Source organism: Fulmarus glacialis, unplaced genomic scaffold (genome assembly GCF_000690835.1).
Source record: "Fulmarus glacialis isolate BGI_N327 unplaced genomic scaffold, ASM69083v1 scaffold38843, whole genome shotgun sequence".
Classification (NCBI taxonomy): Eukaryota; Metazoa; Chordata; class Aves; order Procellariiformes; family Procellariidae; genus Fulmarus; species Fulmarus glacialis.
In genome coordinates, this window is record NW_009201697.1 from 1,902 (window position 1) to 20,157 (window position 18,256).

Here is an 18,256-nt window from a genome sequence, read left to right on the forward strand (position 1 = left end):
TTCGTAACAGTAATGAAAATGAATCAGGAGAAAAGATTCATTGAGTTTGGAGTTTAACTACGTTAATTTTCAGTTTTGTTCCTTAAAACTAATGCTTGTCACAAGTGGATTAACATTTTCATAATTAAAAAAGAAAAACTACCTCTGGCTTCAGCATAGGTTTTCCTTTCTCATTAGTAGTACGTACAGTGCTGCACACATCAAGTGTACCAAGCTACAAGCTAAAGTAAGCCCTGATACATGCTGCAGCGTTTTATATGGTCACTGGCTGCTCTGGAAGCTTTTAAATGCTTTTTTTGACTTTGTTTTTTAAGTTTTGCCAGTCCCTGAAAGGAGCCATGGTGATTGTGCTCTCTATCTGTCCAAAGAAGCAGGCCTGATTATTAATAAAAGCTTCAATTATGGCCACTCCTTTTGTGGCCCACAATTCAGAGGTATCAGTACTTAATTTTATTTCCAGACTGGATACTTGCCATAATCTGTTACAATCTTTATAGCTATAGTTATTTGCAAACTTAGGGTACCAAACAGCAGAGCTGTTTTATAAACTATATATTTAGCACATGTAGGATTTTTCAGGTCATGCAATGGAAGGTCTGTGGAAACTATAATCCCATATAAACTGATGGCACATAGAGGTGGTTTGCATCTTGGATACAAAAGAACAAGGATGACAAGATAAATAAAAGGGAAAATTTTACAGTGTAGGTTGTGCTGTGATGTAGTTCTGGGCACACCTAAAAGTTCAGCATCCTTATATTTGTCATGCAGAAACAGGACTACCTGTGATGTGTGAGTAAAAGAGACTCAGCATAAAGCGTTAACACTGTGTTTTCCAAGCTGATGTTGTATATAAAAGCAAATAATGTTGTCTAATTATGTTTCTGTTTTATGTCTGGGGAGAGAATGAGTTCGGAACTAGAATGCAGATACTCTGCGGCTGTTCACGTTGGGGTGGGGGTGTAGATTAATCTGGGATCTGCCACCCCTGATGGAATTGTTGCAATTGTAGGACCTTATCCTGCATTCTGCTGGACACATTGTTCCTTCCACTGTGTGCTGAATATCAGTCCCAAAAACTGCATGTTTGCTTTTGCTGGGTTAAAAGCTGCATTAACCAGCACCAATGCCTTTGCTCATACGCTGGAGTAATGCCTTTGCTCATACGTTCAGGTAATGCGTGTGGTTGTGGAAAGTTTGCAAAAGGGGGCATGTATTCCCCAAAAGCCGGCATGGCTCTGTAATGCGCTGTGTGCTGCCATCTGTTAAGTGCGTGTTTGTGACGCAATGAAATAATTAGTGCAAATTAAAGCTCACTCCAGCAGCTTCAGAACATCAATTCCTGCCTAATATTGTGCATCCCAAGGGATGCATGTATCAGTAGTATCAGACTTTAGGAAGTCACTAATGGGAACCATTCTTCTAGCAAATCCATTGTCAGCTGTTGCGTCTCAGAAGGCATATTGTTATGTGGCACTCATCTTGAAGGACATGAGTCCCAAATAATTCCAGGCACCAGGAAGCTGTTTACATGAAATACCCCAATATCTGAAATGACGACTATGCAGATAACTAATAGTTAACTCAAGCATATTCCTACTGTATAATTCCAAGCATTGGAAATGTCCTATTGTCATAAAATGGCTCAGTATACCAACACGCCCAGTAATCATACATTACCCAGCAGCATTATAAGCAAAGTGCCACCCACGTTTATAGAAAATTCTGTTTATTGTTGGGGTTTGTTTTGCTTCAACAAAGAGGAAGCTAACCAAGGTATCGCCAACTAAATGGCAACACCTCAGACTACCTCTACCAGAACTGAGGAATGACGTAGCTTCCTTTAGCTTCCTGCTTTAACTGAATGGTGTTATCTCAAGCTTTTATCCCTTTCTTCCACATTCAGTCCTAAAATGCACAATTTTATGGCCTTTCTATAACTCTACAATACTGGGGTGAGGGAGCATTAGGCACTGTACACCACAGCCGCAGATGATTCCATACAGGTGCCCACTTTTTGTTCGATTGTTTTAAGAGGAAGCACTTTGCAACATACAACTAGGGACGCATACATCTTACACACCTTACATGGTATGTCCTTAATTGTATATAACAAGCCAGTTCTTATTTCATCCTCGTGCTATGCACCCCACCAACAGTTAGCTGCTTAGTGGGCTTGGCACCATGTTTTCTTGAGTCCTGTAAGATCATCCGTCTGAACAAATTGCAGAGGAGGACTAGATCACTGGGCATGCGGAGACATGGCTGTTGTTTGTCACGTGTACGTGATTATTCTCACTTGTTTACAGGCTCTCCCTCTCTACCAGATAAGTACCGCCACTCTCGGGAGATGATGATGTTGCTGCCAACCCATCGGGACCGACCTAGCAGTGCCATGTATCCCACAGCTATCATGGAAAACGGACAGGTAGCAGATCTAATTTTGTTTATGTCAGTTCAACCACCTGAAACTGTGACTTTATTTTTTACTATTTTTGACCACTTTAAAGGTTCCCTTTTTATTTTTGGAAAGCACAACAAGGTACTTAGGATCATTTTCAGAGGCAACGCAGAACTTTTCATATTAATCACTCCCTAGAGTCACCCACTTTGGTAGTCAAGTGATACAAATTGTAATGGCTGTTAAAATTGCAGATACATGCTATGAAAATGGCCTCTTCTTACTTCCCAACTTGATCCTGTGAGCCCTGGTCAACTGCAAGCAGTCATACTGTTTTATTTATTCATTTTTCTAGAACCATGGCCATCCTGCAGTCTAGCCTCAAAGTTGATTTTAAATAGCTTTGTGGTGATTTCCAGAGGTATCAAAAACCACAAGAGGCTGAAATAATATACTGATACACGGTCTCCAAACAATCTGTACCCGTATCTGCTACTTTCTCTGGACAAATTGAAAAATTCAGGGTGTACCTACATGTAAGCATTTTAATCTGGCCCTGGCATGCTCTTTTGAAGGGAATCTCCTGATCATGCCCACTTACTGCACTTCAGTTCACTTCAGAGAACTGTCTCGGAGCATGCAAACTCAATTTTTTCAAATGAAACCAAAGCAAAAGGTAAGCTCCAGAAGGGCATGTGATGCATTCGAGCTAGTAATGGGCACAAGACCAGGCTAGAGCTAGTTTGAAATAACTCCTCGCGAGAACACAAGCAACGTGAATTGTGGGTCCTCAGCACTGTTACACTCTAGAGATACACTAGTATTGCACTGCAGTACTTGCTAATGTAGACACAGCCTAAGGTTCCCATGACTTTTTTAGTTAAAAAACTTTCTTTGCTTAAAAAAAGTGAACAGAAAGCCCCAGCATTCTGTACCAGTTGTTTGGTAACTTTTTTTTTTTTTCACTTTTCTGTGCTAACTTTCTTCTTCCCTAGCCTCCAAATTTCCAGCGCGCCTTGATCCAGCAAATGATTGGACCATGCAAACCTTGCAGTGATCCCAACCTGTCTGTGGCTGAGAAAGGTACTCTTTTTCCTAGTTAGCATGCATGCTTTCTAAAATATTATTACTCTGGTCATGCTACAGCAAGTAACGAATGGGATTCTACATTTCCTGGCAGAGTGCATTCTCTCACATTTTTTTAATTAACAGTTTAATTAACTGGGCGTTCTGCCAACCTATAGTCATTTCAGATCATTCACAGAAGGGCGGAGTTGCACAAACCTCTTTATTTCAGAAAGCTTTCTGAGTTTAGCATTTTGTTATTGAAACAAATCCTGCAGCCTTTATCAAGCAAAACTTCCAAAGCAGCAAATGAGAAGTTATCTGAAGAATGCAAGATTTGGACTGTATTTTTAAATAATAAGATATACTGCTTTTTTGAATATGCATGTGAGGCAGTTTTATATTTATTTATTATCAGGAATGTACGCTTTTTTAACTCACTGCTTTGAAAAAAATAGGCAGAGCCCCTGCAGAAAAAAACATGAAAGAAGAGAAGGAGTTTGTTTGGTGTAACAGAAAAGGAGGAGCTTGGGAAAGGGGTGCCATGGACAAAGTGATGGGCTCAAAAAATTATCTGAAAGGCAGCATTTTGAAAAGGCAGAAATGGGCAAAATTTGTGAGTCAAAATCTGAGACAAGGACGCTGCCTAAGCAACAGTCATGGGTATGGCTAGGAAAAATGGTATCTTAAAAGATTTTTAAGGCCAGGAAAGACCATCGCAATTCTCTAGTCTGACCTACATAATGCACTCCATTAGGTTTTTATCGGTATTTTTGTTTCAATAGCTGTGCCTGAGCTAAACTGTATCTTTTTGAAAAAAAATCCAAATATTATTTTAGAATTTCTAATAAATCAGAATACACTACTTCAACAATGTGACAGCCTTACAGAGCGGTCCACATTGAAACCAAAAGCCAGTGTACAGTTCTGAATAAATGGCAGAATGATGACAATAACGAATGATGACAACAGAGAGTTAAGACTAGGGGGTGAGGGATTAAGAGCTCCATCTTAGCCGTGTTAGTTTGAACTGAACATATCACAGAGGTGATGCGATCTTTATACTGGACAGGAGAAAGATCTGGAAAAGAAAGGTAGATTACCTGTCTAGGAAAAATACTTGAATTTGTATTTGTGGGCAATATTATGCAAGAGTGTAGTATACAGCACAAAGAGAAGGGGATCAAAGAGAGAGTTCTCTCCAGAGGCCCAAAGGAGCCATGAAAGACACAGATGATGTTCAGTAATTGTTCTTAGGGGATGGTGTGACGGGAATCCCAGCTCTTCAGCCAGGTTGGTAGCATAAATGCAGTTACAGGTGTTTTTTTCAGCCCTCGTCATTCTTTGTAAGTCAGGATGCCATCTGCCTTGGTTTTTGTTAACAGTCATGCCCTGTGAATTTACCCACCCCCCTTCCTTGCCATGTCAGCAGCTCTGCTCAGTAATTCTCATTGACAGCAGTGGGACATTAGTTGCCCAGAGCAGAATGGTTCAAATGCAGCTTCCCTGCTCATTAAACTTGGCCACCAAGCCACTGAACACTGTTCTGGAGAGAGATGGGCTAGGACAGAGCACCAAGAGCTCCCTGGGTAGGTTCCTCCCCAAAGCGTTTTGGATAAAACACTGCGTTTAACAGGCAACAGCCACTCTCAAAAATCATCTGACCTCAGGATGATTTCTAGCACTCCTAAATACTCAAAAGGCCATGAATGAGGGAACACTGAGAAAGTATAAATGGATTATGCACTGGGGTACCATGTTCTCTTCTTCACATTCTTCTACTGCATCTCGGTGTTTAAAAAAAAAAAAAAACCAAAACCAAGCACAACAATCATTTTACAGGCCAAGCAAATCAATTTTATTCTGTCCTGGTATATTGCAGGAGAGACTAGCGTGGCTGGCATTTTATGCATCTTGTCCCTCTGTTTTAGTCTTTTGACACCAACTGCAGTAGTGCGAATTAGAGCACCCTGCTACATGTACAGGGGTGCTCAGAAAATTCATCTGAAGCCACGTTACCTGTGTTGAGATGTATCCCTTGGTTTGAACTTGTTCTCTGTCAAGATCCTTCAAATCTTCTTTGTATGCCTGTCTCCGTTTGAGGGCGTCTCTTTAAAAACAGCATTTACTTTTGTATTTTTATGGGTTTTGTTCCATCCTGTGAAGCTGTCACTTTGTGACCTTTTTTACTTTAGGGAATTTTAGGTCTTGGGGAGCCTGTGTTCATGTTAACTTGTGAACTAAGAAGAAAAAAACAAATAAACCTTTCAAAGTCATTTTAGAAAAGAAACGCACCAAAAATGGCTGCAGGCATTTTAATTAAGGAGAAATCCTCTTCAGATGTCAAACTCCATGTTTATTTTCCAAACTGAAGATGGAAAAAGCTATTTTTTCTCCCAGTTTTCTTTGGTAGGCTCACTGAATTACTTTGTTTTCCTTTTTTCTTTTCTTTACTAATCTGAAGAAATTGCTTATTTGTTTTTAAATAAACATACACTTATTGCATGTCTATCTTCTCAGAATGAATCAAGTCTTGCAGTGTGTTTAGAAGAAAGGAAGGTGCATTTTAATAATGTTTAAGGTTGACAGGATTCTCAAGATCTTGAAAAATGTCCTTGTTAGAAAAAAGAAGCTTTTATTTCTATGAAAAACCAAAGTCACGAAGAAATACTCTCCCTATCCTTCCTCATCAACAAAAACTTGATCTCTTCAGGCAACTTTGTAATACAAGGAGTCCAAACTGCTGTCTTATTTTATGATCAAAATTTTTATCAACTCTGTAGCTTAGTAAATAGGGGCTTTAAAGTCACGATTTCTTTTGTAACAGATTGAGGTCCTTTATTCAGTCTTCACTTAGCCACTGTAGTGCAGCAACAGGCCTTTCTGTGTTTCATGAGGGTTCTGCCACATGTTCCCTTCTGCTCTGCCATCATTTACCGCCAAGCAGAATAGCTCACAACTGAGATCTAGCTGCCATTCCATCAGTGAGATTTCATTTTTACTTACTCACTGGATTGCAAAAAAAATTAAGCAGTTCTACTGCTCTTCAGATTTGCTAGAAATGAGCCAAGGGGGTCATGGAGGGGAGATGGGCAGACTAACACTACGATCACCTAACTCCTGCTTCCTTAACAAAGCAACCTATAAACTTAACACTAGTCTAAACTGTAGACTAGACGATGTCTTTGTATGCCTTCAATCCTACCATTCACTAAGTCCCTAGAATCTGTCTCTTTACTACTAAAGAGCACACCGGAAAGCCAGTCCTTCTGGCCCCACAAACTCCCTGTTATGTTACCCAAGTTAAATCTGTTTCAATTCCTTCAGCTGTGCCAGCAGCGCCCAGTAGCTGGAGCCTAGACAGCGGAACCAGAGAGGCCCTGCCATTCCTGTCTGCCCACGTTGGGAGCATCTTGGCCCCACCAGTACCTCCCCGAAGCCTGCCCCATGGTAAGGAAATGCCCAGTAGGCCTGCTGCATAATGCCTGCAGTCATGCACAGATAAATCTAGACCACCTGAAAGCTGACCTTAGCCTTTTTTTTCCCCTTATAAAAACAATCAGAAACAAAAACCCAAAGTCTTTCCTGGTCTGCTAGGTTAGCACTGGACAAAGTTTTCAAATTTTTTTTCCCCCCCCCAAAATCTTCAAATTTTTTACAGTCCTTATAGTAATATGGACTTGTGTGTATTTTGGGACTAGAATTAGGTGTGTGAGTGCTGAAGCTTAGCCTGGCTTCTTGCCAACGACTATATTCAGCGGTAACTTAAGGTTACAAAGCTATTAAATGAAACTTCAAATGTTCACTGTTTACGAGCCTGTTGCCTTGCCATGAGATCCTTGATAACAGGGGTGGGTGGAAATCTATCACTGCACTTAACTTCTTGTTAGCATTTTGTGATGTGACAGATGCACTCCACAGTATCTATCAGAAAGGAAGCCCTAGGTTGGAGTGGAGTTACCAGCATTTGGAGATGCTACCTGGCATTACAGAGTCTAAAACCCCAGCTCTTTTGCTGCAGTGAGGCAGCACAAGTCTGCATTTCTGATCCTTGTCTCATTCCAGGACACTACTCACTGCACTTTGATGCCTTCCATCACCAGCTCAGTGATGCTCCTCCGGCACTGCCTGCACGAACGTTGCGCAAGGTAAAAAGGAAGCGGCAGGAGAGCAGAGAGGGATGTAGAAAGAAAATAGGTTCCTGAAAGAATCCCCCCTCCTCCACTCCCACCAAGCAGCTTTTGAATACAGAAACACTACTTTTAACATGCTAGTAACTTACACATGAGAAAATCCACTGAAAGCTCATAACCTGTTCCAGAGTTGAATTCTATAGAAGTAACTTACACTTGTTGTAGGCCCTTCCACTTTCCTTCCTTGCATCATACGCTGTGATTTCAGGCACTTGATTATCCCCTCAGTTACTGTTTCTTTAACACCTCTGGTATTGTTAAGTGCACTTGTCTGCCCACAAGAGGTACTTCCATACAAGTAATGGGAGTGCACATATAAACCAATAATCATTGACATTTTGAACGCAAATGGAACTGCACTGTTGTAAACATCACTGTCAAAAGCTGAAATGTGGAACGACACACAAGATGCGGTGTTGCCTCCTTTGTCAATTTTAACCTGGTTTTGTTTTTCCCCGAACAGTCCCCTCTTCATCCTATCCCTGCATCTCCCACCAGTCCGCAGTCTGGTCTAGATGGAAGTAACTCCACTTTATCCGGCAGTGCCAGCAGTGGTGTCTCTTCCTTGAGCGAGAGTAATTTTGGACATTCTTCTGAACCACCTCCTCGCACAGACACCATGGATTCTGTCCCCAGCCAGGCCTGGAACACTGATGAAGATCTAGAGACACCCTACCTCCCTGTCAGGTACAGTCTCTCTGAGCCTGATGTCCTAGAGTCGCTCAAATCCCAGCCATGCCGAAGCCACTCTGCTCCATCTGGAGTCATTCCTCAGGACACCATGGACCCTCCCGCTCTACCCCCCAAACCTTACCACTCCCGGCTGCCAAACATGGAGAACGAGGAGGGGATGATAATTGAAGATGATGACAAACACCGCCCATTGCATCGTAAAGTGTCCCAACCGGTGAGCGGTGGAAAGGAAGAGCAGGCCAGAGTAGCATGGGAGCATGGCATCAGTGAGCAGTAGAGACAACTCATGGTAAGCAGCTTGCATCGTCATTCCAGGTCTGACTACAAAGGAGAGAGATAAGGACTCGGAACAGCAAACCGATTTTCTACTGCCGCAAGTTTATGTCTGGAGCCCACAAAAGCAATTGGGCCAGCATGGGAGGTTGCTGCTTTCCTTTTTAATTTCTTTTTACACCTTTCTGTTACGTTTTTTAACTTTCTGTGCAGTGGACAGTTTATTCCTTCTGCAGTTTCTTAACCACATCAAATGGCACACAAGCCATAGAGACTTGCAGAAGCTGAAAAATACAATTTTAAGCGGAGGAGGAAAAAGGGGGGAATGTGGCAAGTTGATTTTGAAACTGCTTTCCTCCCAGTTCTGAGACGCACACAAGTAGAAGCAGTTGCACTAGGGACATATTTCTTTGCTGTACAGAAGTGAAAGCTCATTGCTGAAATCAGGGATTCTATGAACTGTCAGGCTGGAAGATGCATGAGCTGCAGGCAGTGGAAAGATGGCAATTCTAAGAAGAAATTGGCTCTTTTGAGAGCAGGATTGTACATATCTGTGCAGTGATCTCCCTGCATTGGTTCATAGGTGCTGAGGCAATCTAACCAGTGCTGATGCACTGATTTCCAAAATAGCATTTCCAACAAACTCTGCCTCCTTTGTTTTTTATGTACTGTTTGATTTCTTAAATTTTGCTTTCACTGGCTAAACCAACCTGCTTTCTCATTGGAATCATATGCTATTCATCTGTACTACAGGATGAGAGGAGGTTAGTAGCCATTGGAGCTGCAACCGAATTGTAGGCCTTTCCCATGCCCAACATTGGGCAGGCTGTTGACACCAGCATTTCTATTCCAGTTTAAAAAGAAAAAAAAGAAAAAAAAAAAAACAAACCACAACCAAATTGAATTTTTCATGCCACAGGTGCTGGATGACCCAGCCAGTAAAGAAAAGGTGGCTTAAATGCATCATATCCAACAATCCTTGCCTCAGGGCTGAACATCACAAGTCTCACCAACTTCCATCACCCAGGAGCTGAGATTCATTCCCTGTTAACATAATGTCCTCAGTCCCTCCCAAAAAACTCACTGCAGCTGGTGTGCAGAAAGAATCTCCATCTCTCACAGTAGACAGAAAACACCAAGATTCAAGAAATGCCCAGTATATAGTGTACACCCTAGAGTCAGGGATCTTAAAGGCAACCTGTAAAGAAGAAATGTTTGCTTCCTCTTTTGCTTCTTTAGAATGTAAAAAGAAGCTTTAAGAGCTTCTTCTTTTCTCTTCTGGAAGGTTGATTTATTTTCTTTTCTCCTCAGGCAGCAATACAGCCTCCCCCCTCCCCTTTTTTTTTTTTTTTTATTGACCAGCTCCAGAAAGGGCTGAAGAATGGTTTAAAACAAACAAAAAACACAACACAAAAGCAAGAAACAGAACTATGCAGAGGTGAAGACAGTACAAGTCTATGAACACAAAACAAGCCTCTTAATCAGTATTTGCTTAGTTCAGTACATGACAAAGCAGAAAAAAAATCTGTGGGTAATAGAGCCGAGATCTGTTCTTTGAAAAGAACAGTAAGAAATCTTTTATTCCTATATTCAATATTTTTCAAGAAACTTTCAATCAAGAGAGTATCAAATATTTGATGTTTTTAGATAAACAAGCAATGTTCCTTCCCCCTGCCATGCCCATACATATTTTAGCCTTCCTTATAACCCCTTCCACCTGCAGACTGCAAAGCACACTCCAGAGGATGGTAACAGACCACCCTCTTTCTTACCACTAAAAAATCTGAAGCACATTCAAATAAGAGACTTACCTCCTAAATTAGTGTCAGAACTAGGAATAGCACTCAGCTTTCATATTCAATTTTTGCCCTAACCACTCAGTTTCTCATGCTACAAACAACATAAAGAAGCAAAAAAGGATATTATAAATCTTTTACAGGTCACCTTTAGCACTACCTCTAAATACAGTGACTGGGCAGAGTACATTGCTTCTGAACTCTCCTAAAGATGGTCTGTCTGTACAAAGTCTGGACTCAGCAGTTGCATGAAGGGGATTTTAAGAGGATTTGTTTCTTTTCTTTCTCAAGCTCTAGCCCATGCAAAACTACTAAGTTATGGATTTGTTTCTTAAATGGCCTATTTGGCTGGAACAAAGTCTCTCTTGCTTCCTCTATTTTGTTATTAACACAGGCTGCTTGTAATCATTATATCCTTCACAATTAAGACAATGATAATAAAACCTGGCCTATAGTGGACATTTCATTTCTAGCAGGAAGGAGAGTTTTCCAATACTAGGACAGTCCTAAATGTTAATGAACCAAGATGGATCTCTGGTATAGAACACATGTATGAAAACTCAACTCAAAATTATGTTTTTGGTAAAGGTAAGTCAAGATAATTCCTCAGAAATGAGTGACATATTTTCACATATGCTATTCTCCAATCTGACTGAGATTCTTCAAGTGATGTTTTTAAGAGAACTAAGTATTCAATTCCATCTCCCCTGCCCCCTTTTGGTTTTTTTGGCAGGAAGGTTAAAAGTGGAAAATGTAGTGACTTACTGAGCTTCCTTATTGTGAAAAACAGCAGGTCTTGCAAATAAAACTTTGCAAAAACAAAAATACAACTAACATGGGACTAAGTCCCAGTCAGCTGGAAAACCTGCCCACTGGGGCTCTAATCAGTCTCTCAAAATGTATCACCCTGCTCCGATTAGAGACATTGTACAACAGCAGTGAGTCCATTTTGGGAGTCTGACATTCCCATGTATTTGTAAGGGTTTGAAAATCAATCAGATGATGTATACAAATACCCAGTTTATGGCAGGTCCACACAGAGAAGGATGGAATAAATTGCTGAATTTACCAAATTTAAGCCTCTCTGGAGTTAAATTTCTATTACTGTTCTGATATCTACCAAGTATTCTGTCTCCCTTTTAAGTGCTTGCTTTAAAGGGTGCAAAAGATAGAAAGACTATTATTAAGATTTTGTGAATGTTGGAACTAATACTTCTTGGAACTAATATTTCTCTGTAAGGTGGGGTGTCTTATAGCATAGTACCACTCCAACATCAAGTTCAGTCCTGGAGTAGGTGGAAGCAACAGCAGTTGTTGCACTTGCCCAGCAGGATTTGAAGATTCCTTGTACAGACCACAGCAACAGGATGTTTTGAATAGGACCTTGTCATTCTATACTTAACTCTAATTCAAACTTAATGTGTACTTGCCTTCATTGGGTTTTCTTTGCATAACAAAATAGCATGTGCATTCCTGAGAAAATTGGTGGAATTCTGCTACAAATCTCTCCATCGTCAGTGCACCTGCTGGCCCCATCTGTAAACCAAATTGAGGAGGAACTACAGTAGTAGAAGAAAAGCAATTAAAACAATTTCTCTGAATCCTACACATTTTTTTTCAATGGTTGGGTTGGTTTTATTACTGTGTGCAAGACTAAGATTCTTTTCCGTCTTTTCCTCTGTTTGCTTTTTAGTTTACTTACCCTTTTTTAGGTAAGGGATATTGCATATCCCTTCTATGGGAGAATCAGCCAAAACTGAGGAGGCTGGAGAGAGCAAGAGCCTTTGGGAAACAAATTATGTGATATTTAAAATTTCCTCTGATCATGCTTCTTTGTAAATACCCCCATTTGAATGCTGTGTATTTGTACAGGAAATTGAGCAAAAAATGTATAGATTGTGATGTCTGACTGGTATTCTGCCCTGTAAATGTGTTTTTAACCTCTGGCATTCCGTGCTTATTTAAAAAAAGGCAAAAACCTCTAACCACTTCTCTTTTGTGTATTCATGTTTAAAATAAAATGAAAACAGCTATCTTATCTATAATAGAAATCAAATTTAAAAGGAAAAAAATAATTTGTACAAGTGTCCTAAAGGTACTTCATTGTATATATTGTGATAGCATGTTTCCAGAACCAACAAATAAGTGGTGTGAATTTTAGATGTAAATATCTGCCGTTTGTTTTGGGTTTCTTTCCCTTACCCATTCACTCGACTGCTGTGATGTGGAATTAAAGATTAATACCTGATATTAAAATGGTACAGCTGTATATTCATTGCTGTCCTCCAGGCGGGGTTATCCTCAGGCTGCTCCAAATGTTCACAAGGTATGCAGAAACAGCCATCACTTCCCACTTTTGTGTGAGTGAGGAAAATGGGGGGCAACCAAAAGGACCTTGTGGCTATCGTGTGGTGAGGGAACAGCTTCCACATTATTCTCTTAGCTGACAGTACACTTCTATTTAATATCAGCTTCTTAAAGCAAGCATCAGGCATATCAACCAGCTAGTCTAATCAGTTTGGTAGATTTATATGACATATGCAACAACAGTCTGAGATGCCTGCTTGTCTATCACAAGCTTTAATACACAATTTTGAGGCAATACTTTCAAAGACCAACTGAATCAGTGATTAATTCCTCCAATATGTACCTCACTGCATAGATTGCTATTTGATGAGTGATGGCTTATTTCACTTTTTTTATTGCAATAGCCTGACATTTTGGCAGTGATTTCATTTCTCAATTTTAAGTATTTAAATACCAATCATTTAAAAAGAATGGGTGTGAAGGAATAGCAATTAAGACATGTAGGAACACAGGATTTGGGAATTAAGAGCTACAGTAACGTCTACAGGCGTGTAATCTCAAAGATGTGCATTTTTTTTCCATTACCACTAATAAACCAGGTCAAGGTGCAGGAGACAGAAGAAGTAACCCGTTTGTCCCATCCTGTCTCAATGAACCAACAAAAAAATTTATGAAACTTGTCTCAAAAGACATTTAGCAGTAAAATATAATAATAAGCTAGCCCTGGGGTGTACATAGACTGCCAAGCCACCCTTTTCATTACATACTGCATACAAATACTGAGAAGGTACTTCAAAGTGCATCTAAAATTTCAAAATGTGACTTAACATAATCTTCACCTGACACCTGAAAAATGTCTGTATAAATCAGACCCTTTGAGACTGTTCCTAGCCCAACTTACCAAATCTTAGTTAAGCAAATATTTTTTATTCAGCTAAAAAAAAAAAAATTTATTAACCAAGCATAGGAAATAAAAAGTGTATTTGACACACCAAAACACGTGTGAAGCCCTCAGCTTTAAAAAAGAGTTTTAAAAAAAAAAACTTCTAGTTTCTGTTAAAACCAACACCAATTTTTTCAGTGCAAGTCAAATACTTTATTTAAGCTGAGGCCACACTAGTCAGATTGAAATCTAAATACCCCGTTCAAATACCTCTCTTTACCTAAATAAGAAAGCATCAGCACAGTTTCAATATGTGACTTGTGTGACTCAGTATGGATTTCATTATAAAGCTGATAAGACAAGAAATTAAACCTCTAGAAAGGACTATAACCAAGCCAATAAAGATTCAGCCCTCTGTACCTCTGCATAAATATACCTCTATTTGTAGACTCTTCTTAACAAACTATGGACACAGAGACACAGACAGTGTTCAGAAGGATATATATACACACACACTCTACATTATAGCCCAATGCCAAGACGTCCTAGCCACAGGTCTTCTCTTTAGTATTACGAGACAATTCACATACCACATCTCCCTTTTCACAGGCTCTACTATCAATCCTACATAAATTAAAACCAAATTTGGAATAGTTGTTCTACTACATTTGAGCATTCACCCACAGCAGTACTGCATTACATTTTTCCATGAAACTCACTTGGTTTCACCTCCACCCTGACAGAACACACTTCATTGTCCTCTCAGACTAACACTTGAAGCTGAACCCCCTTCATCCATTCGGATAGCTGTACACAGACCTGCCTTCTCAGACTGCAGAGCCAGCAAAGGTCCAGCCCACACAGCAGCCTCACCATGAACACACAGCTTCCACAATTTACATAACTTAGACCTCCCAACAACACCAACAACTCTAATCCCCACAGATCTACCAAGCCCAATTAACTCTCCTGCTCGCTCCTAGCATGCTGCCCTTGCCCCGTTGTCCTGTAGTGATTGGTTGTTTAGCCCAGAGGAGAGAAGGCTCTGGGGAGACCTTAGAGCAGCCTTCCAGTACTTAAAGGGGGCCTACAGGAAAGATGGGGAGGGACTCTTATCAGGGAGCCTAGTAATAGGACAAGGAGGCAATAATGGTTTTGCACTGAAAAAGGGTACATTTAGATCAGATATTAGGAAGAAATTCTGTACTGTGAGAGTGGTAAGGCACTGGAACAGGTAGCCCAGAGAAGTTGTGGATGCCCCCTCCCTGGAAGTGTTCAAGACCAGGCTGGATGAGGCTTTGAGCAACCTGATCTAGTGGAAGATATCCATGGCTGGGAGGTTAGAACTAGATGATCTTTAACGGCCCTTCCAACCGGGTTGGATGGGGCTTTGAGCAACCTGGGCTACTGGAAGGTGTCCCTGCCCATGGCAGCAGGGTTGGAATGAGATGATCTTTAAGGTCCCTTCCAACCCAAACCGTTCTATGATTCTATGACCTCTTCTTATTAGATCACTATTTAAAAGCTGATCATATTCCAACTCCCCTATTAGCCCTACCCTGCTCACATCCTCCCTTTGTACTATCAGCCCACCAAAACCATACACTGCAGGAGCCCCAGCACAAAACCAAACATTTATAGCTACATAGATCCTCCTCTTTTTTTTTTTTTTTCTTTCCCAATTAGAGCATTTTCATAGAAGTTGCCTGTTTAGAAACAACCGCAATCCCAACTTCTGTCATTATCAATGGCGAACACAAGCAAACCATTTAAATGCTGGAATCAATTTCTGCTTCTCTCTAACAGCGCCCTCTCCCTAACCATTGCCCTTCTCCACAGGGAAAATTGAAAAGAGATGTTCTATTTAGGTGTTCTTTCAATTACCCACCTTTCTCTCACTCATACATGCCCAGATACAATGGAATAATGCCTAGCCTTCACTGTAAAACCACCCATGGCCTGGAGAATAGTCACATGCAACAGTAAATTCCTAGCAGACTACCCGTCCACAATCATGGCACCCTGCTATCATCGTAACTAGCTCCGAAAGCTTGCAAAAAACTGACCAGAAGTCACTCCTCACTCAGCCACATGCTCCAGCTCTAAATCTGTGATCATTCACTGGCACAGTAACTCTCCTATGTCCCAGCACCTCACTTCTTCAGTACTATTTGGCTTAGCCAGTACTATGACCAAACCCACAGCCAAACACTTCCACGAGCACGGGGAACAAACACAACCACCCCTGTCCCTCACAGCATCCTGTAGGGTATAGCAACCGTAATGGACATAGCACTAGCAACCTCCCCAAAAAAGAGCTAGTACTTTCTGTTTCATCAGCCTAACCGCACAATTTAGAACAGGACTAGAAACCCTCATCACTGGCTCCTACACCCTTTGCATCTTCCTAATAACAATGTAAAAATTCCACCCACATTTTGTCTATCTCAAATTCTCACATACAAGAAGATCTCATCTCCCTCCTTGTTCTTGTCAGATTCCTCTTTATTCCAAAGAGGCAATTAATTGATGAATACCCTCCTGCAACTATAGTTTTAACTCAAACATTAAACTATGACAGTAAAACAGGAGCCAAAGCCTCCCCACAACTGAGGGGCTTTAAACAATAAAAACAACCAACTTCTGCATCCAAAACTAAATCCTCATCCCAGTCACTTTTAAGAGATAAACACTAGGAACCATGAATCTTGACACAACGCAAAGTATCCTGAGCACGTGACACTGCAAGAAGATCTCCGAGACTCAGCCAGTCTTCTAAGCATTACTGCCCAGTGCTTATACATATGGAAGTTAAGGACTACATTTAAGAAAAAAGAAAAGAAGAAAAAAAGGTTTTTGCTTTTTCAACACCCATCCAACTTAGAAGGGTAACGGTCAGAATGTCCCAACACCACTGAGAACCAGCACAAGCTGTCCAGCACCCAGGCTTCGGACATGACAAATCCCTAATGCTCCAGTGGCTGGAGGGTGTAGGAATGAACAGAACCCTAGAAACCTCGCCATGGATCAAAAAAGAAGCAGAAGGTAAAATGAAGGCAATCCTTCCTGGCTGCTGGAATGTTGGAAAATAAACTATAAATAAAAAGGGGGAAAAAAAAAAAAAAAAAAAGGAGTCTTTGTCCTTCCTCAGAGCCATTTGAGGATCCCATATTGAAACATATTTCCCAATCCAAAACCAAATAAAATCACTCCTATCCTGTCACACAGTCTGTTCTACAAAAAAGTATAAAATTTCTACTCTGTTTTAAGATCTGTTTCATAACTACACTCCTTAGATAGTTAAACTTCCTCCTTATTGTGAGGCTCTTAAATTCTCCTAATTCTGAATTTAAGCCCTACTTCCAACTAATTAATAAGCCACTTAATCTTGCAGCTCTTTTGGCCACTACCCTTCCAAGAAACAAGGGCAATCTAAGTAACCACTTCTCTGTACTACTAAGTGACTTCAGTGGGCAATCAGCATAAATTTAGAAAAGCCAATAATCTTCCTAAAGTACATTGATATTGAGTAATTCTGGGAATCATTATGGACTGATTTTAAAAAAAACAAGACAATAATATCATTACGAATCTTAATAAACACATTTTGAGAGATCACAAGAGCTAGAAAGGTGAAAAGCCACCTCTTTTATCTGATGAACACGTGATGTATTCACAGTGGCAAGACACAATGTCCTAATCACTACTCACCTGCTACGCGACCTTTGCTGAACTGGGTTGCTCTTCCTCCCCATCCTGCCTGTCTCACCTCGTCAGGCTCACAATTTGCAGCTGATGACCTGCAAGAAAATTCAGACTTAAGACACTGAAAAATTCCCCACAGCTCCTACCATGGCTTTGCTTGGGGCAGGCACAACTAGGCTGCCTCATTAGTCTTCCTGTACCAAGAGAACCCATGCAGCTAAGATGCACACTCCCTCGCTGTAGCATAGGGCTACATGACTTTGCCTCTACCTTCTTTTACTAGAACGATATCCTAGGACACGTACAGTTAAACATACAGCCCCACAAGACAAGAAACAATCAACAGTGTGCTCTCCTCCTGCAACTGGCCTACAACTTCAAAAGGTTTTAAGTGATAAACTCAAAGGGTCGGGGATTGCAAGGCAGTTCCTAGCACATCCTGTGAGAGCTTTAGGAACAAAAGGTGATAGGCACAGTGACTGGGATAAAAATAATTAAAAAAAAAAAACACAACAACAAAAAAACCCCCAAACCACCACACAAACAAAGAAACCCCAACTTCATTTGTTTCCTTGGCTGTACAAAAACAACCCCCAAACCCGCCAGAAACAAGCCATTCACATGTTGTTAAGTTAACCACTCAACTTCCAGCTGTCCGACTTCAAAGAATTCAGGCCCTGTAATTCACAGGGTGTTCAGACATACCCAAAATCCGCCCGTGCAGGGCTTTATCAGTGTTGAAACGAAGGCTGAGCAGAAGCCTGCCCCTGCCGCACACACCGCCCCTCACAGGAGGCAGGGCTCGGCCGCCCACCCAGGCGGCTTCTCCTCTGCCCTGCCGAGGTCCCTCCCCCGGTCTCACGCCACACACCCTCAGCCCACGGAAACCCAGAAAAATAAAACCGCGACAGCCTGAAGCTCCCACCGGCACCAAACCCCG

The 18,256-nt window shown here is 41.0% G+C and overlaps 1 protein-coding gene across 1 annotated transcript; it reads left to right on the forward strand.

The window, feature by feature from the left end:
* Positions 1–2,309: 2,309 nt before the first annotated feature.
* LOC104074055 (dedicator of cytokinesis protein 3-like) lies at positions 2,310–8,629 on the forward strand (the record flags this gene model as incomplete). The annotated part of the gene is made up of 4 exons (XM_009574030.1): positions 2,310–2,428; positions 3,397–3,484; positions 7,532–7,614; positions 8,123–8,629. Coding segments are annotated over 4 exons (797 nt in total), but the record flags the coding sequence as incomplete, so codon positions are not given.
* Between the last annotated feature and the right edge of the window lie 9,627 nt (positions 8,630–18,256).